A 24,464-nucleotide genomic window follows, 5' to 3' on the forward strand; every position below is an offset into this window, starting at 1 on the left:
GAGAGAGAGAGAGAGAGAGAGAGCGCAGACACACACATGGAGGCCTGACCTCCCACAGCAATAATAACTACATGGCTCTAGTGCATACCAACATCGTTACAGAACAGGGGCAGCTGACTCAATGATCACACTAAACATGTCATGATTTGAGATTCAGCGTCCATCTGGAAAAGCTATAAAGTAGCACATTTTTGGGTCTCCATGGACGTGGTGAGACTTGTGTGTACGAGAATAATTGTATTATTAATGTTATAATAATAATCGCTCGCTTGCTCAGTAGTATTGGGCCCGGCTTTGAGGTTTCGTGTCTACTCGTAAGTTTGCCTTGCACCAGCAAAAGGAAATTATCATGGTGATGTTTCACAGTGGGATCATATAAAAATGCTTTGGAGGGATGTTAGGCCAGCTGTTCCTTCTACTTGAACTCACTTTTAAATATGAAACATCACACAGTATCATTGAAAGAGAGTTGACCATTTTGTGCCAGTACAAGGCCTAATTGCAAACTCCCGCTTCCCTGTTCTGCAGTCACCCTGATATTTAGTCTTTGCATCTCCTCTGTTCATGATATGGAAAGTAATTTAAATGAGCGGTTCTTTAGCTTGTAACAACATGGCTACGCACAGGTTGAGAGCTGTTCTTTTAAATAAGGGACTCATCCTTCTTTTCTCTTTTTTAATACTTCATGTCGGCTCATGGAGGAGTTTTGTACTTCGAGAACAAAGGCATTAATAGAGGTCTTTTTTTTTTGATGAATTATAAGGGCATTATTAGAAATTGGGCAAACACATATGGTTTTTTGTGTATATATATATATATATATATATATATATATATATATATATATATATATATATATATATATATATATATATATATATATATATATATATGTATATATGTATATATATATATATGTATATATATATATATATATATATATATATATATATATATATATATATATATATGTATATATGTATATATATATATATATATATATATATATATATATATATATATATATATATATATATATATGTATATATATATATATATATATATATGTATATATGTATATATATATATATATATATATATATATATATATATATATATATATATATATATATATATATATATATATATATATATATATATATATATATAGACAGGGTGTCCCTAAAAAAATGACATCATTTGAAACTTGAATATCTAAGTAACTACATGTCCCAGGCAAACAAAAGTAAATCGGCTTCATGTTGAACAATAAAAGATTTATTTACAAAATTCGAACAAGAGATTCAGAGGGATGTAGATTTTATAACCGTTTTCTCAAAACTTCACAAATATTCACTATGCGCACCGCCTGTGACACGACACACGTCAAGTCGGTGGTCCAGCTCCTGCCAAACACGCTGTAGCATGTCTTGCATAACATTCTCCAGCACCTCAGTGATTCTCTGCTTAAGTTCCTCTAGGCTTGTAGGAAGAAGGGGGGTATAGACCAGTCCTTTCACATAGCCCCATATACAAAAATCACAAGGTGTCAAGTCAGGTGAACGTGGTGGCCATTTCAACAGCACATTGTCATTATCACTGGCACGCCCAATCCATCTTCCTGGTAGATTCTCATCGAGATAAAAATTAAACATTCAACTTAGTTGTGAGACATCTTTACACATCTTGTTAAAATTTGAGATAATTTGAGCGAAAATTCGATATGTGATTAAACTATGAAATGATGTCATTTTTTTGGGACACCCTGTATATATATGTATATATATATATATATATATATATATATATATATATATATATATATATATATATATATATATATATATATATATATATGTATGTATATATATATAGATATATATATATATATATATATATATATATATATATATATATATATATATATATGTATGTATATATATATATATATATGTATGTATATATATATATATATATATATATATATATATATATATATATATATATATATATATATATATATATATATATATATATATATATATATATATATATATATATATATATATATATATATATATATATATATATATATATATATATATATATATATATATATATATATATATATATATATATATATATATATATATATATATATATATATATATATATATATATATATATATATATATATATATATATATATATATATATGTATATATTCTCGTCTAACTTTTTCCGTCTGAAATTGTCTCATCTGAAAATTCAATTTTGTCTCGTCTGACCACAATGCCTTTCTCCACATGCCTGCAATACAATAAGGATGCTTTTGCATAAACTCCATAGGAGTTTTTAGTTGCGTCTTTTTCAGTAATGGCTTCTTTCTTGCCACCTGTCCATAGTGGCCAGCTTTGTGAAGGAACAGGATATTGTTGATTGATGAACACTGACCCACATCTCGGTCATAAAACCTTGCAGAACTTTCAAAGCCATTGTTGGATTTATGTCGGCTCATGGAGGAGTTTTGTACTTTTGTACAAAAAAACAATGTTGTTGAAGCCACTGATCTGTGTCGAGTCTGGGTGGTATGATACGTCTTCCACTTCTTAATGATGGATTTCACCGTAATCAAAGGGATAATGAGTGACTTTGTAATGTCCTTATAACCCTCTCCTGAACGGTGCTTCTCCACCACTTCATGTCTGACTTCTTTGGAAAGCTTCTTGGTCTTCATGTTTGCCTTGTTGGATGACCAAGTGAGTTGCACCTTAACACTCCTTATATAAGTGGAGAATCTTAATTTTTAAGTTCAAGCATTGATTACGTTCAGGTGAAACCTATTACACAAATTTCATAACCTTTCAAATGAATCATTTGCACCTGAAGTGATTTTGGGTTAATCGGGAAAAGGATTTGAATACTTATGCAAAAGAGAATCATCCGATTTTCTCTTTTAGTCGTCCTTATTCACATTTTATCTTCATTTTTATGCCTTTTCACCTTGTAATAGTTTGTGAAGCCTCTATATTAAGTTTGATTTGAAAGAATAATGAAATAAGCTCAGGTAGGATGAAAATGTTCAAACTCTGGAGGGTGGGAGGGGGGTGAATACTTTTGTAGGACGCTGTGTGTGTGTGTGTGTGTGTGTGTGTGTGTGTGTGTGTGTGTGTGTGTGTGTGTGTGTGTGTGTGTGTGTGTGTGTGTGTGTGTGTGTGTGTGTGTGTGTGTGTGTGTGTGTGTGTGTGTGTGTGTGTGTGTGTGTGTGTGTGGAGGGAGAGGTGTTTGTGCCCAAGGCCTGAAGCTGGGTACCCTAAAACACATATGCAAAATCTAGCGGAGACTGTCCCAGTCATGATTTTCAGGCGAACACACACATAAAGAGAATTTCCTGGTTTGGTTGGAGAGTGGGGTGGGGGGGGGGGGGAGTTATGCCTGTGACTGGACTCTCGATATCCCGAGCAAATACGCAAAACCTCGGAACTCGAGCAACAAAGGAACCCTTCAGACTTCCCCAGGTCTATTGGCCTGAGGAAGCCTGCTGTGAAGCGGCTGAAACGTCTCATGAGACTCGGTCTACTTTTGCTTATTGTTCAAATATATATACACGATATTTCAGTGTTCTGTCGTGACGAGCTCATAATTATGATGAAACCCTGGTCGGTGGCACTGCATTCATTTACTTGTGAGTTGTGACCATAAGTTGCACTCTTTAAAGAGCTGAGTACCTCATCCTGGAGGTGATGTATTGCTACTACATATGTATTGCTAAAATTTATATGTATATGTATACAAAAATTATTTTTCTTACTCTGAATGTGACATGGCACTGATGTCACGCCACATTCAGAGTGTAATGGATTCACATTAACATAATGAATAATAATTTTTATAAAATATGATGAGCATGTCATTCATCACATCATGATCCCAGCTGTATATCCCACAAAAAAGCACCAATTTAGAACGACATGATGAGTGCAAAAGCATTGAATAAGAAGTTGAAGTTCAAGTGTTGTTTAACCGATTATCGTATTAACAATGTGTGCAGCACCTTATGTCTGTCAAATTTAATGACATAGTATGTTAGGAAACCTCTAATCAGAACAATGAATAAACCATATGCACACCTCCTCATTAGTTGTATTCAATTAAACTTGCTCATGTCTCCTATAAAACAATCCTGTGCATTTGTATGGGCTGTAAGAAGCAAAATGAGGGATAAAGTTGTATAATACAGCAATCTTTGTTCCTTCAAAATGTCCTCTATTACAACTTCCCCTCTGTCTCTCTCTCCTCTCTCTCTCTCTGCAGTCAATCTCCTCGACTCAAAGATGCTGGAGGGCGATACGGGCTGGATGGCATTTCCTCCGGAAGGGGTGAGTGGTAAACCTTGCTTGTCATGAGCGAATCGATTTTTGTCCATCGGCCTTGCGTTCCTATTGTGCGTCCCCTCATGTGTGTTCCTGATACACGTGATGTTTCGCCATGGCCTGTTGCATCACCCTCTGTTCTCCGACCTCTGTTTTATCAAATAAATTAACAGTCGAAACGTCCCACCATGCTCTTTTTCAGTCCACCCATCGCCACGTCCCTACGTTGTCCATTTGCACGGCTACACATGCATCATCACACAGTACTCAAAATGTTTTGACTATTAATTCAGTTTCTTTTACAGAGGTCGCTGAAAGAGGTTGATGCAACAGATTTCAATTCCCAAACACCAATCTCTCTTCATTTTGCTCTGAACATTGTGCAGAACCAATCCAGATGTTTGTTTACGTAATCTCACAGCCTGGACATTTTGTACTAAGCTCTTCATGTTCCAACTGTGAAAGTTTCACAAATGCACAATGAGCACTGGATTCCAAGTCCATATCTTCTTGCTTTTTCGATAAAATTCAATCGCTACTTTCAGCGGTACAGAATAATCGTTTGGGTTTCTAAGTGAAAGTAATGGAGATCGCATTCTTGTCTCTTGATACTCATACGAGCCTGCCTTTGATCGATCACTTTCCTTTGCCAATAAGGAGGCCATCAAGATTCGTGTGCGACGACTCGTAAGAGAATACTTTTAAGCTTGGCTCCCTCACCTCCTTCCACACCCTCGAAAATGAACGGACTTGTTTCATTTCTCTTTCCATTAAGCTCACTCCTCCTGTAACTGAACAAATCTTTGCACTTCTAGTGACTTCATTCGAGAGGGGGGGTGGGAGGGGTGGGTGGGGATATTATTCATTCAATACTCATTGCTGTTTTTTTTCCTTGCACTGCAAACCTGTTGACTTCCAAGAAGCTTGCTCTCTCCAGGACGTACTCACTTCACTTGGTTTCTCAACTGATTTTGTCACCATTCTTTTTTCTTATTTGCTTTGATTTTTTTTTATTGCTATTGTAAGTATTTTTCTAATATTACTATTGGTTATTAGTCCCAGGTCTTAGGCCCATCCGACATCTTCACCATCTGGCGATTGAGTTGGTTTTCCGCAGCGAGGAAAGTATCCACCAGTAAAGTTTACAAAATGAGAAACATAACTTGAGAATTGGAAGGATTATTTTATCTGCCACCAAAGGTGGATGGCGGTTATGTTTGTCTGTCTGTCTGATGGTTTGCCTATGAGCAGGATATCTCAAAAGGTTGTGGACGGATTCAGATGAAATTTGGTGGACAGGTCGGGTGTGTGACAAAGACGAATTGATTTGCCTTGGATGAAGATCCGAATCTGGATCCGGATACTGCAGTTTTTTTTTTTTAAAGTGATTCTTCACCATTAAGAGATAGGGCCAAAAACAATATCATCATCACACCATTTTAAAGCCTTTTTCCCTGAGCAGGGGTCAGCTTTTTGTGGGCTCCAATCATGATACCCTTTCATGTGGCAATGTGTTTTTTTAAGGCCGGATGCCCTTCCTGACACCAACCCTTTAGTCGCCTTCGACATGCAGGGATAATTACCAGTATACTGGTGCTCATTTCGCTGACCTCAGAAGGATGACAGGCTGAGTCAACCCCCCTGATGTTAATTCAGTGGCCAGCAGGGTGGGACTCAAACTCAGGACCCGGAGAATCTAAGGCCACCACCCTAATCACGAAGCCAACACAAGGCTCAGGGCCAAAAACAATATATAGCATGATATTTTAAAAAAAACTTATTGATGGATTCGGACAAACTAGGTGGATACGTTGGGTGTGGGTGGCAAGGTGGCAAGGACGAATTGATTTGATATTGGTGAAGATCCAGATCTGCATCCAGATCGGATCATTTTTTTTAAAGTGATTCTTCACCATTGAGTGATAGAGCTGAAGACAATATATAGCACGATGTTTCAAAAAGTTGTAAACTGATTTAGATGAAACTTGGCGGACAGATTGGGTGTATGATAAGGACGAATTGATTCTATTTTGGTTGAAATTCAGATCTGGATACGAGAATTATTCAATTTTTAAAAGTGATTCTTCACCATAGGGAAATATTCAATTTATTGGGCCTGATATGTTGGATCAGGCATTGCGTGGCGGAGGTATGCTTTCTACCAAGTACCCTTCCAGTTTGAGATTCTGTGTATTTCAAGATAAAAAAAAAATAAATATATATTGAGTAAAAAGAAAATGTGACTGTTCCAAAATTCTCCTTTGAGATGAAAAGCTAATTGGAAACATATTTGCAAATGAAATTTAATGAGAAATGTTAAAATAATTAAAATATTTAAATGAATCCATTATTTGTCTGGTGCCTGCTTTACCTGCCAAGCAATTAAACATGATCTCTGTCGATTAATATAAAATAGATGCGGATGTTCATTTTCATTAAGTTATTGCTAAGAAGGGTTGGAGTACAATGCTGATATCAGTAAAGCACAGCTAAATGATCTTTGCTTGTGTTTTCCTATCTTTGTCTTGGTATACTTGTATTCTTTGTGTTCACATATTTTTTTTATTTTAATGCATGAAACAGGAAATGTAATTTCCAGGAATTTCCTCATAATTTCTCTGGAGACAGCCATTTCTGGTTGGTGATGAGCGCATGCCCTTGTGACCACGCGTGCATTTCACTTGACGTGTTCTGCCCAGTTGTTGACAATACGTGGCTGCTGCCTCTGCATAAATTCTGGGAAAATTCACAGAAATTGCATCTGTTGCCCTAAGCATGCATTTTGTCATGTCAGGGTGATGTAAGGTCAAAACATAGATAATACTCAGATCTCATAATTCACACTTTTTACCAACAACAAAAAAATAAAATCACTCTGCATTTCACTTTCAGTCCAAGGTGCCAATGTGCTAAGCGAATGTGTTTCAATTCGATTTCCTTCATTACTAACCTGATTTCTGTCGTGAAGGCCTCGTGGTTATGTGAAGCTGTAACAGATATGATTGGAATCGTATTAAAACGCAGCGTGTCTGTTTGGCTGTCTGTCTGTTCGCTTGTAGACTCGAAAACAGTTTGGCTGATCTCCAACAAATCTTGCATACATGCTGACGGTACCCAGGGTCAGGTCATGGACACAAAATAATTCCCCCCCCTCTCTGCCCCCTACTGGGATGGTGTGACTACTTACAATTTTTTTCCGATGCACGTGATACAGTGCGTGGTATTTACTGACTCCTGCCAGAGGAAGGGGGTATTACCAGTTGTGGGCATAAAATGAATCCCACACTCCCACACCCCCGCCAACCCTTCCAAGTCGCTTCTGCATGAAACGGGTGTTTCTTGTGTGTTAAATTAATAATGAATTCCCAAGGCCTGTGTATTTCAGAAGTTAACTAACCCAAGAGTCAAAGTTGTCAATGAAGCCACAAGTTGCACTGTGAGAAGTCCTTTGGCCCTACTATAACAGTTACATTGACCTGATCCTTTAATACGTATGTAATGATCTCGATGCGGATTCCTCTTTCACAACATGGAACCTATTGCGTGTGATGCATCATTTTTGAACTTTCAACGATGTACCGGTAATAAAAGCTTCTGCATGCATGGTCAATTGTAATTACAAGCACAGCATAAAAGTGAGGCTAAGATACTTATGGGAAGGGACAATGAGGGTGACAAAATGATTTGAAACAAATAGAGGCGCCGTTGGCAGCAGGTTATCAGTACCTGTCATAACAACTGAACATATGGACGGCTTGATTTGATGAATGTCCTGCATTGAGAGCATCATCGCTCTGTCTGAGTACCAAACTGTCTGTCCACACTCCTTGGTTTCGCCATCTTCCAATCCCATTATATTTTAATTTCTCTTCTTCACTGACTCAATTTTTGCCCATCTGTGTTGCAAACTTCACTTTATATATCATGATAATAATCCATTTTGTGTCCCTCCCATGATTATGTTCACCGAGGTTAAACTGACATACACCGGATGATATTTCGACATGGAAACCGTGGCTGTGTGTTTTTACCCAGGACTTGTAGTGACCTTCCTGACAAAAAGACATTCAAATGATGATGATTGTCTAAGTGGTTGTGTTCAGCCCTCACAGTTGTGAATTCGGTTTTGATATTTAATTTTGCAAAGTAGATATATGGTCATGACAGCACCAATCGTTAGTGGAAAAAAAAATATGAGCATTTAAATTCAAAGTAGAAGATAAATTTATTTGACTTTACTTCCTTTTGCCAGTTGGTATTGTTCAAGTCCGATAGAATTGAGGCAGCTCGGGTAGCACACTGGCCTTTGAGCTGTCGTGTCTTGGTTCGATTCTCGATCTGACGATAAACTATCGCATTGGTGCTTTACAGGCAGGGCATTGCATAAATGAGTGTGCCTTCCATTGGTTGGGACGTAAAGCTGGGGCATCGTTGGTTAGCATTGATTGATGGTGGATGTGAAATATTCCACGGTGTCGTTCTTGAGGCTTAAACGACTTATCGCCAGCACACTGGACAAATTACAAAAGGCTGCCCCGCAAAGCCCGATCTCCACATTGGGTCTATGCTTCTCCCCTACATCACTCACAATGCATCAATGGTCCATAGCAGAGACCTAAAACATGGCCGTGATTGTTAGAAAAAGACAACACCATCACCACTATCAACAAGACATTCATTGCTCACTGTGGTTATTACCCCCTCCACTGAAGGTGAAGGAGGTTATGTTTTCACCCCTCTCTGTTTGTTTGTTACTTGCAAAATTGAAGATTTTTAAAGTATATTGGTCAGTCGATTTTGTTATTCTGTCTGTCTGTCTGTCTGTCTGTCTGTTTGCATGTCTGTTTATCGCCTTCAGGTCACAATTTTAAACCGATCTTCACGAAACTTCACCAGAGTCATTCCATCTGAAATCACCAAATTTAAGAAAAATGTTCCCAGTTGACCCCCTCAGATTTACTTTAAACTTTCATAAAATAGTTCCCAGGTATCAAAATGAAGCTGCGTAAAATTTTAGGTCCATAGATGCGGTCAACTCCGAGATATTGAAGGTTGAAAATGTGGTTGTGGCCCTATTTTTATGGTCGTTGCGAGCATCACAAAATGAACGGCTACTTTGAAACTCCCACAACTTTTTTTAATATTAATGCTAGAGCCTTGAAATTTTCAGAGATTATTCTTCTATAACTGCTCTGTAAGAAACAAACATAAAAATGAGTATACCTCGATTAAATTTTATGACCTGATCAGTTGAAATCCAGAAAAAAATTGTTGGTTTTGTATGAAGACCCAACTTTGAGACCCCATATATTTTTATTGACCCATCCCAGAAGCTTGAAAATTTTTCATGTAATAACTGTATGGTAGTTGTATTCAAATACATGTTTACTTTTCTTAATCAGTCATATATAATGCAGTCATGATCCCTGAAAAATTAAAAATTTTCATTTTTCCCGAAATTCAGGTGAGGATTGCAAATATATGACAAAGTATACCACTTCAAATTGATCACCATTGGAAAGAGCATATTCAAGTTTACAAAAGTGTCAAATATCAAAATGGTATATTTTAAAAATATATATTTTTTATTTTTTTTTAAACTGTTGTTAACACAGTCGTGAATACATGAAGTGTGTGCATGGTGTGGGCACCATGGTAATCATGAATGATTAGTTCTATGATTCAAATTAATAATACAAAAATATATCACGTACTGCAATAACAATGTAATAAAACATTTCACGTAAATGATTTGAATAGGTCCTTGATCTGCTTTTCCAAGTCAGGTGCGAGCTTGCACTGCCTCCCAGTTGACGTTAGGGGAGCATCAATAACTTTCATCACATGGACCAAAGGAACCCAACAATGTCCTCCCTTGAATGTAACTATATACACTGCTGACATCAGCAGATCAGCCACTATTCCTGAGTTCTATTTTAGCCCCAGCCAGATGAGTTAAGCTCTTTCTATTTACAAATCATAAACAAAGAATTACAAATCCAAATTTCAAAGTATTGTGTTCATGGTATCCTAATAGCAGATGATATGTATGTGCATTGTATATACATGTTGTACACATATGTACTACATGAAAAAGGACTGTTCATTAAATAGCACACACAACACGCACAGCACTGGCAGAACATCATTTATTCATATATTTTAAAAATATTGATAAAAACATTATACTACTTTGATATTTGACATTTTTGTAAACTTGAATATGCTCTTTCCAATGGTGATCAATTTGAAGTGGTATACCGTGTCATATATTTGCAATCCTCACCTGAATTTCGGGGAAAAATGAAAATTTTCAATTTTTCAGGGATCATGACTATTATATATGACTGATTAAGAAAAGTAAACATGTATTTGAATACAAGTACCATACAGTTATGACATGAAAAAATTTCAAGCTTCTGGGATGGGTCAATAAAATTATATGCGGTCTTAGAGTTGGGTCTTCATACAAAACCAACATTTTTTTTCTGGATTTCAACTGATCAGGTCAGGAAATTTAATCAAGGTATACTCATTTTTATGTTTGTTTCTTACAGAGCAGTTATAGAAGAATAATCTCTGAAAATTTCAAGGCTCTAGCATTAATATTTAAAAAGTTGTGGTCGTTTGAAAGTAGCTGTTCATTTTGTGATGCTCACAACGACCATAAAAATAGGGCCACAACCACATTTTCAATCCTCAATATCTCGGAGTTGACTGCATCTATGGACCTAAAATTTTACGCAGCTTCATTTTTATTCCTGGGAACTATTTTATGAAAGTTTAAAGTAAATCTGAGGGGGTCAACTGGGAGGCCTCCGGTGATTTGAGGTGGAATAACTCCATGTGGTCGAGTTTATCATAATGAAGAAGCCTATTGTTTTTGAGGTCAATAGGTCAAAAGGTCAACATATATCAAAGGTCAACAACTTCAGTGAGATTTCTAAAATACTCAATTTTCATCCGATTGACGTGAAATTTGAAGAGGATTTATATTTCAGGTAAATGAAAACAACCAGCCAATTAGTTTTGAGGTAAACCTGGACCAAAAGGTCAACATAGGAAAAAGGTCAACAACTTAGGTGGGATTTCTAAAATCCTGAATTTTTATCCGATTGACATGAAATTTGAAGAGGATTTACATTTCAGGTCACTGAATTCAACTAGCCATTTATTATTGAGGTCAACATTGACTAAAAGGTCAACATAGGCCAAAGGTCAACAACTTTGGTGAGATTTATAAATTCCTCAATTTTTATCTGATTGACTTCAAATTTGAAGAGGATATACATGTCAGGTCACTAAGTTCAACCACCAATTATTTTGTCCACATATGCCAAAAGTTCAACATAGGCCAAAATTTGAAAATTGTCAATTTTCTTCCGATTCACTTGAAATTTGAAGAGGAGTTGCATGTTTGGTCATTCAACTCAGCAGCCATTATTTTGAGGTCAGATTTCTTTTCTGGATTTTGCAAGTGTTGTGCTCTGCACGACGTCTTCTTCTTGTGTGTTTGTCTGTTTCTTTGTTTGTGTGCAGGACATCTCAAAAGTTGTGGACGGATCCAGATGAAATTTTGTGGGCAGGTTGGGTGTTTGACACGGAAGAATTGTTTCGATTTTGGTGAGATCCGAATCCGGATCTGGATCTGATAATTTTTTAAGTGATTCTTCGCCATTGAGAGATCGGGCTAAAACGATATATCATTACGTGGTGGAGGTATGCGCTATACGGAGTGCCCTTCTAGTTGGTGTATGAATTTATACGATTTCTCCACATCAGTTGGATTTGAAATGCATATAAGAAACGAAAATCACTCAAAAAGGTTTTCTCTTTTCAAAAGTTTTCAAAGGAAAAACACGATTTTACTCCAACAGCACAATGAAACACTCAGGAGTGGGAAAGTATGTGACCTTAGCTAGAAAGTAAAGGGAGAAGAACAAACCTTTTGATGAAGTTTCCTTAGTGCTGGACTGTTCCTTAATCGTTTGCGGTTGGTGGGTGGTTAGTGGGGGCGGAGGAAAGAGGTGGAGGTGGTAACTATTAGGCCTATCACGTGCATCTTCTAAAGGTTCCTGGGAAGCTCTCGTCTTTCGTGTACCCTTAAAATCACTTTATTAAATGTTATAGTCTCCTTCGTATGGCAAGCTCTTCAAGTAGTGATATCATGTGGAGCACATTCTTTGGGAAGTATTACCGAGCATCTGAACCATCATATTGAGCTTCCTGTGGAGTTTGTGGAGCTTCCTGGATACGATCTCATTTGATATTTACCAACTATCAGGGATGCAACAAAAAGGGTTCAACAGAGTGTTTTAAAAGTACTAGCAGCTGTTCCAAAGATTAGCTATGATATATATATATATATATATATATATATATATATATATATATATATATATATATATATATATATATATATATATATATATATATATATATATATATATATATATATCTGGATGACGTTGCTCTTTAGGGTTCAGAATTGCAAAGTTAGCCGGGTGCTCATATCTGAGGTGCTGGTTCTAGGATTGAATTATTGTGAGTTTCTATTTGACTGAACTGCCATCTGATACAATGCTGACAAAGCAAAACTACAGTACAGTATGAATGGCACCGTCCTTTGAAACAATAAGTTTCACACTGACCTGGCTGTCCCATCTTCCGACGCTTGCCTTGGACACATTAAATAGCCCGTGGTACCCTTCGGGATAAAAAGTAAGCCTCTGAGCCGGAAAAAAATAACTTCTCATAGGAAATTGCATCAATCTTCCTTTTGAAGTGTCACGACTTTCTGGCCCCAATTCGTTGACAATATTGCAGTGCAATCATAAAAAAATTAGAACGACATCCATTGAGTACTCCATAGGCATAAATCTACTTCGCATAGCAAGTACACAATTACGCATTCTAGTTCAGTGAACACATGCCAATTGCATCACAGAAGGGGGTATTTCAACTAGCGTTTTCAGCCGGCTGTCAGTTCTGCTTGCACTTGCACCATGTTCTAATTTTGCCCTTTTTGGCATTTAATCTATTATTCCCAGTTATGCCACCATATAATCAGATTTTCCTGCTAAAACACGAATTTGAGGGTGACATCAAGCTACCTGTCTTATCTGCACGAGTAAATTTCACAAGATTAGCTCATACCATGACCGATTCCTCGTGAGGTCCAAGCAGAGATGGAAACTTTATTGTATTAATAGTCTGACAGGTCTGTAAATGCTGCACTGTGAATTACCTTTCATAAACGCTGAGCCTTCAATGAGTCATCAAATCAAATATCCCACGAGTCAGCCATTTCGAACTACACCATATGGTCGTGTTAAGATAATATTTGAATAATTGCAAAACTTTCCACTCAAACTTACAACCACACTGCCCGAGTGCAGTAAAGCGGAATGGACAATTCGCTTCGGGTTCGACATCGATATTATGAACAGAAAAATGATGCAAATATAAACTTTTTTTTTTCGGCTAACTTTCAAGAAAGCAGATTTTGAAGCTTGACTGAGTGTTTGTGGCACAACCAGATAATCATTAATCTTGGGTCCATCCGATAGCAGGCCAGGCATTTAACACAAACACACCACTAACTCAGTCCAAGCACGTCCAGAATAATATCACGAGCTACCTCCAGCAAGCACGTGTTGCAATGGTCTTGCGCAATTGCAACAGCTTAAGTGGACAAACACTCCGAGAGTACCCAGCGCGTATGAAGCTATGAGTGTGCTACTGACGATGCATATAGGAATCGTGAATCATTCACGTGCATCTATGATTTTGCCTTTAGTTTGTATCATTACATATGTAAGGTCCGTGCACATCTATTTGATGAAATGTAATCCCGCGAGTGCGCACAAAGCTTCGGCGAAGGAACTGTCGTGCAACACAGAGAAAATTACCAAGAAAGCCATCCAAATGCACGAAACATGAATAATTTGGAAATACTATTTCACAATCGCATTTCGTCACAAATTGATGATGGAATCTTTGCCAGAGCAATTCCTGACTCCGTCCGTTTGCAGAAGTGGTTCGCGTAAAAATGGTCTGGCTTTCCAAACAAATAATGGAAATTCAAAGTGAAGGAGAGCCATTCTTCCATTCCAACTCTTCCCCTCTTGCACAATATCTCTTTCAAGGTACTTTCAAGATACCAAGAACAAACAAAGTGAAATCTAAATTTAAACTTTTTTTAGTTATTTTATGTGCAAGAGAATGTTCTGGAAAGGTACGATTCCAGTTGTGGTGAATGTAAAGATTTACAAAACAGTGATAAGATCAGTTTTTGTTTTGTCAGGAGCAGAGAAGTTTGTGTTTTGAAAAATGTAGAGGAGAGAATGCTGAAGCGGACACAAAGGACAGAGATGTGGATGTTGAAATGGCTGTTGGGGATGTCTTTGAGGGAAAGGGAGAGAAATAAGGATTTCAGGAGATGAGCAAGTGCAATGGACATGAGAAAAAAGGCACGAGAGGAACATTTGCGTTGATTGCTCAATACGGAGGAGGGGGATATTTTCATGGATGTCTTTTAATATGGATGCAGTGGATAGGAGAAAGGGCAGATCAAAACTGATGTGGAATGAAGTGGTTGATATGGACATCAGAGAAGTGATGCTGAGATAGCAGTCATGAAATGCATAGTCGTAGTAGTAGTAGTAGTAGTAGTAGTAGTAGTAGTAGTAGTAGTAGTAGTAGTAGTAGTAGTAGTAGTAGATGATGATGATGGTGAATGTTTGTTTACCATTTCTACAAAAAGGTAATTCTATACTGCACTGCCTTCATTGTAAACAAACAGAGAAACATAAGTATATTTGAACATCTTTTTAAGATGGACAAGTCTATTTTGAAGAAGCAAAACCTCATGATGCTCCATGTTTATTGTTTCTGTTGACACACTGATGATATCAACAACAAACAATTTGTTAAAGATTCGTTTGTAAAACTACACAACATTTGCCACATTTAAATAAATTTTTACCTGCAATATCTATCACCAAAAACCCAAAAGCTCTCTCAACACAAAAAAAGTTCATGGCTTTAATCATTGTTAAACAGTTTTATACATACAAGTGTATATATATAAGTATGTATATATATATATATATATATATATATATATATATATATATATATATATATATATATATATATATATATATTTTACAATATCTAGGCTTGTGGTGGAGTGAGGTGAAAGAGGGTAAAAGCCAACGAATTGACAATGGGGCAAGAAGTGGATGTAACCAGCAAGGGAATGAGGAGAAAGCAGCAGACACAGTAACTTCCAATTATTGGGGTTTGGTTTGGTTGGGCAGGGGGTTGAAAAAAGTACGTCATGGTTTTGCAGTAATGGAGAGATGGGTGTCATGGGGCAGATAACAGCAATTTTTGAGAGTAATCGTGCAAATGATGATACAAGCATCAAATTTGGCACATTTGTTCTCCAGGGGATTCTAATCAAATCTGCCCGATTGGCCATTTGAAAATCCAAATTTTGAAAAATTTGGATTTTCAAATGGCCAATGGCAGATTTGATCAGAAAGCCCTGCAGAACAGAAATGCCAAATTTGATGCTTGTATCATAATTTGCACGATATTTCTACTATCTACTACACTAGTGTGTTTGAAGAGCTTTTGGAGGGCAGTTCCAAAAACTTGACAAAAGAGGTACGAAAAGAGTGGAGGTGTGCAGTCAGCTTGGCTTTTGGGAGATTAACCAGGATGCAGATTGTGGCGAGACACATGCATCATGGAGTAACTCAGCAGGGATGAAGGGCTAAGAGAGCAGAAAGAGAGCTCGCCTGGAGAAGAGACTGTAAAAATCAGAGAGGTAGCTGAACTGTCTGTGGTGTGAGGGCAACAAGCCTTGTGCATCAGCCTCATTGCCAGATATTCCAATGTTATTGAGAGTTTTAGATCCCAAGTAATCCAGGAGAGATAGTTATGATCCTGGGGAGCCATTGCAGAGGGCCGATCAGTAGTTGACTCAGCTCTGGAAATGACAATGTACAGTATCTACACTAATAAGAGGCAGTGTGTGTGTGTGTGTGTGTGTGTGTGTGTGTGTGTGTGTGTGTGTGTGTGTGTGTGTGTGTGTGTGTGTGTGTGTGTGTGTGTGTGTGTGTGTGTGTGTGTGTGTGTGTATCAGTGTGTCAGAGTGTGTCCTCCATAACTCCAAAACTATAAAACCTAGCAGTCTTAAACTTTGCATGCATACTAAGAAAACTCCAAGGAAGTGCAAGAATGGAAATTGGGTGTTTTGGTTAATTAAAACCCCTTTTGAAGATAATTAACGGCTTATTTAATTATATCCTTCATCAGGTGATCCTCAGCCACCTTGCTCTCTGGGGTCTTAAGGCGTTTCCTGAGTAACCTGTCTGGGGTCTGAAGTCACCATGCTTTTTAGCCTGCTCAACTATTCCTTGAATTTGAACAGGCCACAACGATTTCTTTGTGAGAAAGTTTTTGTTTCACTTTCTTCACTCATATTTTTGAATGCCTATTCATCATAGCTACGAATCACTTGGTACATTGCAGTGCTTGTAATTGCCTGGAGATGCGAGCATTTGTGGCTTTCTTTAATTTGCTTCTATTAATAAATGAGAAAATCTCTTAAACTAACCATTATTACAAAATGTAAGCTCCAGATTTGAAAGTATCAGCAGTCCCAACTCCGAAGAAAAAAAAAGTGTCGATTTGTCCAATTCGGACATTGCATGGGTGTTTCCGGGTGCATCATTGTATCGATGGCAATTGGTAATCGATTGCCAAGCCAGGCGTTCTGTTGGAGTGCTTGCTTGAGTGCTTAAACCACTTACTGAGCTGCACATTACAGTTCGTGTCCTGATTGGGATGTGCAGTCGATAGTAACTGCAAGGTAGAGGTACATATACAGCACACACGGACGTGGTACATCTGCGTAGATTTGGATCTGAACGCACTCTCCGTGGGTGTGTGGACATGCCATACCTGTTACGGGTGCCGTGGTGGCAAAGTTTCATCCCGTATCATATGGAGGTTCTTTCAGGTTTTCCTTTGTCCTCACACCAGTTTCTAAAGCATTTGGTTATCGGATTTTCTTTACAAAAGGTTCTATGTTTCTCTTTGTGAGTTTGAAAGCAAAATATGTTTGGTATCGCCTGATTTCTGAGCCGTTTGCCATATTTGAAAGTGTTTTCTGAATTACCGAGCCAAGTTTTTTTCCACCCGTCACTCACAGCTGCTTATAAAGAATCATGTTTGTGAACATCTCCCTGAAACGTCGATATTAATGTAATAGTGTTTTTCGGTGAAAGATACTCAAGGTTTCTAGGTTGTGTGCAGTACGTACTGTAGTCGGTAATTAAACTGACTCCAACTTGCCGATTCCCGAAAAATTGCTGATATCGGCCGTGTGTGTGTGTGTGTGTGTGTGTGTGTGTGTGTGTGTGTGTGTGTGTGTGTGTGTGTGTGTGTGTGTGTGTGTGTGTGTGTGTGTGTGTGTGTGTGTGTGTGTGTGTGTGCATGGATGTTGTGTTGTTTACACAGCATAACATTCTCTCTGATTACTCCCCTACCCCTCATCCACCCCCCCACCTCTTTCTCTCTTTCTCTCTTTCTCTCTTTCTCTCTGTCTCTGTCTCTGTCTCTGTCTCTGTCTCTGTCTCTCTCTCTCTCTCTCTCTCTCTCTCTCTCTCTCTCTCTCTCTCTCTCTCTCTCTCTCTCTCTCTCTCTCTCTCTCTCTCTCTCTCTCTCTCTCTCTCTCTCTCTGTCTTTCTCTCTGTCTCTGGACATATCCGTACGATGGGTGTGTCTAGAGGGTGGTTATGTCTGGGCCGGGTTTGTCTTCAGATGTGTCGGATGATATTTATCTCCGGACATGCCCAGATGGGAGTTTGTCTCCGGACGTGTCTGGATGGGAGTTTGTCTCTGGACGTGTCTGGATGGGAGTTTGTGGCTGGACATTTCTGGATGGGAGTTTGTTTCCGGACAGCTTGGCTCTGGAAGCATCCGGGCGGTATTTCTCTCTGGTCGGTATTTGTCTCCGGATGTGTCCGGACGGGAGTTTGGCTCCGGACGTGTCTGGATGGGTGTGTGTCTCTGGACATGTCCGGATGGGAGTTTGTCTCCGGACATGTCTGGGCGGTGTTTGTCTCCAGACAGCTTGGCTCCGGACACGTCGGGTGGTGTTTATCTCCGGAAATGTCTGGGCGGTGTTTGTCTCTGGGTGGTATTTATATTATGGCTGGTTCTCATTGCTCCCGTCAGCCAAGCGACGTGTGGAATTTGCTAGTATTTAATATATCTGATAGTGTTCGATGAGTTTTGGTAGCAGACAGTAGCAGAAATACATATTGCTTGGTTGAATAAGTTAATGATCTCAAATGTAGAGCATGGCCTTCAGTTGTACTTCTCCATATATAAAAATTAGGCTCATCCCAAAAGTTTTCAAACACATTCTTTTTGAAAAAATTATTTTGTAAAATATCTTGTTGATTACAAAATGTCATGTACACTGTTTCATTTACAGGTTTGGCTGGGAAATATCAAGTTTCTTGTACAATTTGTTTTGCTTCAGGAATTAAATTAATGACCTCAAATCTAATACGAAGCCGTGTCGGAAAGGTTCAGCAAAGAAGACATTAAGAACTCCCATTCAAAGAAAACAGTAGGTCGACCGCTGTACTCGGTGCATGGAAGAAGACAAGATGTATATTATCTATCCACATAATAATACGCTTATCCATCCATGTGTAACACTCCTTTTCACCCATTGATTGGACAGCTGGCCTGAGTCTAACCACAATTGTAATCTGAAAAATCATACGGCCACCATGTTGGTGCTATATGAAGCAAAGACACCTTCGGAGCTTTCATATTCATAATCGCTATGCCCTCCCTATAAGTTTTCCTTTCAGTGTAAAACACCCATCAAATAATGGTTGTTAAAAATATCATCAAATATGGAAAACAAGCGACTCTTTTAACAAGCGACTGTTCAAAGTATCGTCAAATATGGGAAGGTTGGAGCCGATATGTGTCACGTATCTCGTGAAGGCCACAGTAAGTATACGCCTCAGGCTTCAGTCCTTAGGCCTCAGGCCTCTGGTGTGAGCCGATGGACCAGTGCAATTGGAATGTATCCAAGCTATGTCACCACAATGTATTATATATGCACATAGGCAGTGGGCATGTTATTGCTTCAAACCTGGGTTATTTTTTATTTTATTTTCGGGAGTGATCGAGGCAGCAGTCTGTTGCCTATACACCTCTTAAATAACTATGTGTTTTTTTTTTGTTTTTTTTCGAGCAAGAGCTTTCACCGCGGAGGTTTCTTGACCAGGGCCCATAAAATCCATGTCATTATAAAGATCTTTGTCTGAGGAGTTCTTGGATTCTCACAAGATTGTGAAAGAAAGCATTTGCCATTATTTACTTTGAACGACGTGTATCAGGAAGAAGATAATTGGTTTAGGGTCGTTTATTAACACAAAGGCAGCTCATGGTCACTTGGGAGTTGCAATTGCATGGGGTTTCAGCATATCTCACAGGATTGTGAGTTGGACAGGCAACCGTGATGGGCCATGACATGTAGGAGCCATTATGTCACTGTTTCGATCCCAGTTTCTGTGAAGTCAGTGATGGCATGAGAGGGGAGGGGAAAGGGTGAAATATTCCGCAATTTCAATGAAGTAATGAAGAAATATGTCATGATTGATGTGGGATTGATTGAAGACTTAAAGTCACATTTTACTTTGTGTGTATGTTCCTTGAGTCCCTGTTCGTGTAGGATAATGTGACATTGTTATCTCTCTAAGATGCCCTCCATATATTTAGACACCAAATGCTGAGCTAAGTCCTAGCTGGTTCATTTGCTCAATCCCTGAAGGAAAGATGTTTTTGTTGATGACATGATTTGTATTAGCAAGATGGTAATTTCAGACATTTAACTTTTGCACAGCTGGAGTCTGTCAACTTGTGTGAGCAAGACAAACATTTTGAAGTGAAAGCCACATGGCCATCTTGTAATTTGGAAAATAGTTGCGGATCCGGGATTTGAGGCTCGCCACGAGGAGAAGCACTCGGGTCCCTTCTGAACGCCCAGTCCTGAGGCCACCAGGCACAAATAACTCCAGGCGTCGGCAGGTTGCTAAGCAACCATGAACGCCGATTGGTACTGCCAATCTTGGCAGGGTTACACGACTTCACGTGTTACCGTTTCTGTTGGATTGACCGCACCAAGCAAGTTTCGTGGCCTCGATGCATACTTGCCTTAATTTACATATCAAGTGCAGCTGAGAAAAGCTGCCGAGTACTAATAAGAGCAAATTCGTAGGGCAGAACTTCTGGGCTAACCTGTGTGCAGACTATGCTGGACCAATGGAGGAAAGGACAGAACGAGTTGGGTACACTTATAATATAATAAATTTATATTTAATTATGGTGAGGAAAGGGCATATGGCACAAGAAAAGGTTTTAATACAAAGAAATGTGTGCAGCAGGGAAAGCAAGGATTTATGATGTGCGCCAAAAGAAAATGGTTACATTCAAAAGAAGACAGTGCAGAGCAAACCCGATCTAATACTTCTACAATCTTTTCTGATACGAGTGCAAATGCAATCAGATTCATTCCCAAGGAAATTAGAGCAGCAAGAAAGATCGAAACAGTTTGTGGTGATTGCGACCTTCATGATTCCTGGCGCAGCTGATGGGATCACGCTTCCCAGTCGTTTAAGGCCCGGTCACACCTTGACGTTTTAGCCAACGTATGCCGATTTTTGAATTTTTTTTCTAAAACGCTGGCACACGTTGAATACGTTATGGGTAAGTTTTGATAACATTGAGAGCACGCTGAAAAACACTGCCATACGTCGTTGTACATTGGCTTTAAACGTTGTACTTTTTGGTTGTCCTCAAATTTTTTCATGCTTGAAATTTCACGACGTATGCCGGCGTATGACTCACACGTTCCGCTACGCTGGCCACAAGTTGTATGCACGGTCTGCGATCGTTGACAGACGTCAACACATGCTACTTGTAAGTTAATCATAAGTTGAGACACGCCGAGGTAATGTTTAGCGTACCCGAAACTTATTTCTAACCTATGATTAACGTGTTGTTGGCACGTTACGCGATCGTTGCCACACGTCGACAGACGTTACTTTTAAGTTACTCATAGGCAGAAAGACGTCGGTATAATGGATCGTCCTTGCGTCAGCATCCACGGCCATGGCCAGGACACTTATTTGCAGCATTCTTCAAACTTTTCTTCGGCATGACGAGGATGTTCACCCTTCGATGTCTAGCTTGGCTATGATTCCAATTGTCCATCGGCAGCGTCTATTTAAAATAGTGGAGTTTGAGCATTTTAACACGTTCAGAAGAAACGCTTAAAATTTCAAAACCCCAGCGTCAAAAAACAAAGGCGAGTGACAGCAATTTAAATTGTTCATTGTAAACAATGAAAATAGCTGAGTGGTACCGTTTAAAAGTCGTTGAGTGTAAAAAAAATCCAATTGTTGAGCGCAAGCTTCTACTTTCAATAGTGGAGATGCAGCCATTTAAATCGTTGAGTGTCAGCCTATGAATAGCAAACCCTACGTCACCGGCAAAGATAAACTGCCGCACGATATGGATAAGTTAGTCTATCGTTGGGCATAGTTTGTGAACGCCGGCTTCACGATAATTATTCGTTGGTATATCGTATCTATAAGTAATCAAAGCGCTCTATGCACATTATTAGTTCATTGTGCATTTGTCCAACCCGTTATGAATAGACCTAAATCGTAAAAACAAGCTATAGCTCATTGTTGAAAAAGCCCCATAAAAAATTAGCCGCGAAGAACTTCGAACAATGGTAAAAAGATGTCTCCTACCCGTGGACACTCGGACGCAAGGACGATCCATCATAACCCACACCCTCCCCCTCACACTCACCTACTACTGCCAACATGAACAAACTACTACTAATACTGATACTGATACTGATACTGTTACTGCTGACATGGACATCGACTCGAAAAGGACTCGAAAACACTATTGGGTTCCCCTTTTATGAGCAGCATTTTTATATACCAATTCCCAAAACCGCTGGGAACACGTCTTTATATGGCAGTTGTAAGCTAGAAACACGTTAATTTTTTTTTTTTGTCGACCGGAAGACGTCATTGGAATACGTCTACATACGTCGATGTGTGTTGGGACTACGTAAAGAATTGGTTCAAAGCACGTCAAACATAAGTTAGAAATAAGTTTCGCGTAAAAAAGACATTACCGCGACGTGTTTCGACTTATGAGTAGCTTATAAGTAGCCTTTGTGGACGTGTGTAAGCGTCCACATATCGTGTGTAAAACTTATCCCCATCGCATGCGGAACGTGTGTCATACGCCGAGTACGTCGTAAAATTTTGAACATGTTTAATATAAAATGTCTTGACGTACTCTACTTACTACGACGTATGATAGCGTACTTTAGCGTTGTACTCACGTATACTAAACTTACTCATACCGTATTTGACGTGCCTCAACGTTTTAGACACATTTTTCTTAGGTCGGCATACGCTGGCAAGATCGCCAAGGTGTGACCGCGATGTTGTCACTTCCATTTCTACGGCAGTTATGATTCGAATCGTTGTGCATCAGCCTTTTAATAGGCTACGTCACGACATCGTCGGCGATGCGTGCAACGCGCTATGCCTGAGTTAGACTATCGTTGGGCATCGGTTGTGTAGGCCGACAACAGGTTCAGCATTCGTTGGTATAAGTTATCTATAACACAACGAAACGTTCTGTGTCCGTTACCAATGCGTTATACATAAGACCAAGTCGCTATGAATACGTCCGAATCTTTAAAAAAAAACATCAAAAGTTCAACGTAAGCCAGCGTTTTACATACATTTTAATACGTTGCCATCGCTGGCTAAAACGTTAACGTGTGACCAGGCCTTTTAGGAGGGGGAGGAGGGAAGAAAAATTGGGGTGCAATGAGGTGCAATTGGGGTGCAGAGAAGGGAAAAATGAGAAGAGGTGCATGTCTGTAAGGTTGCTCTTTTAGCTCTTGTGTGTCCACAGCAGATGAGACAGAAGATAAGACACATAACGTGTAAGAGGATAGCTTAACAGTGACGTTTGAGAAGGTGTGTAAATGTAAATGCAAATGCTAATGGTCGGATATCTATGATCAGTCTGCCCATTCTGTTCACTCGCCCACCCAGTGCTCTGCTCCGCATACTCCATTCCACCTTCTTCCTCATGCCACTGATCAAGCCTGAACTCTTTTCTCCTCGCTCATCACACAGACCTCAGAAACTCCCCAGCACACAGCAAGTACCCAGCAACCACTACACTCTCAGCAACTCCTCTCCGAAATCAGCGACTACTCTCTCACTTCTTTGTCGGGTGAACGCTCTTAAATAACCTGTGCCACATGTTATTTCAGAGCATTAATCCTGCAAGAAGTGAAGAACCGTCACTTCTTTGCAGGGCGTTTTATAGACGCCTGGCGAGGGAGGAGACCAAAGTCAGATCAGGATGGTCGGAAGGCATTTTCCAGCACCCCCATTGGTGCACTGATGCTTTCACAAGATGTCGCCCCGCCCCTGCACGGCTCCGAAGCTGAAGTTGGCCTCATTCTAAAATGGGGTGTGGGTTTCTGGGAGAACTTTTCGGTCATGAACATGAGCTGGATACCAAATGGGGGTTGTGATCGAATGGAGCACCAGGGCCATCCAGGCGACGTTGAACGGATTCCAACACATACTTGCACCTCGAGCTACATGCCAAAACATTCCGAACACAAGCATCTGATATGATAGGTTGCGTCCATGGTTCCCCGATATCCTCAAATGACAGTGGCGAGTGTCCGAGGTGCTGACAATGGTTGCTACATTCTTAGCGGTTGTGGTGAAGTGGTTGAAGCATTTGTAGTGATTGTGGTGTGGTGAGTGAGCATAGGTTATTGTGGGGCTTTTTAGGAAGGCATCGTGGTGGTCATATGAAGGTTATAGCATTGTGGTTCGAGTACGGAGAAGGTTGAAACGAACTGTCCATTGGGCAATGGCACGCAGTTTGAACTGTGTTTTGGCGGCATATGATAATTAAGCT

General features: G+C 39.2%; 1 protein-coding gene across 6 annotated transcripts in view; it reads left to right on the forward strand.

Moving 5' to 3' along the window:
- Nucleotides 1-24,464, forward strand: part of LOC147028714 (ephrin type-A receptor 7-like) — a 468,482-nt gene that overhangs the window by 62,432 nt on the left and 381,586 nt on the right. For 5 of the 6 annotated variants that reach the window (XR_015057684.1, XM_085879384.1, XM_085879380.1 and 2 more), the window contains exon 2: nucleotides 4,315-4,379. Coding sequence is in view for 5 of the 6 variants with exons in the window: in XM_085879384.1 (XP_085735510.1) it covers nucleotides 4,315-4,379 (65 nt within the window). In the remaining variant the exon portion in view is untranslated. Of the gene's footprint in view, nucleotides 1-4,314; nucleotides 4,380-14,954; nucleotides 15,139-24,464 lie in introns of those variants that run through there. The other variant, XM_085879381.1, reaches the window with a different exon arrangement.

Source organism: Eptatretus burgeri, chromosome 4 (genome assembly GCF_056783735.1).
Source record: "Eptatretus burgeri isolate ZD-2024b chromosome 4, Ebu_testis_v1, whole genome shotgun sequence".
In the NCBI taxonomy this organism is placed as follows: domain Eukaryota; kingdom Metazoa; phylum Chordata; class Myxini; order Myxiniformes; family Myxinidae; genus Eptatretus; species Eptatretus burgeri.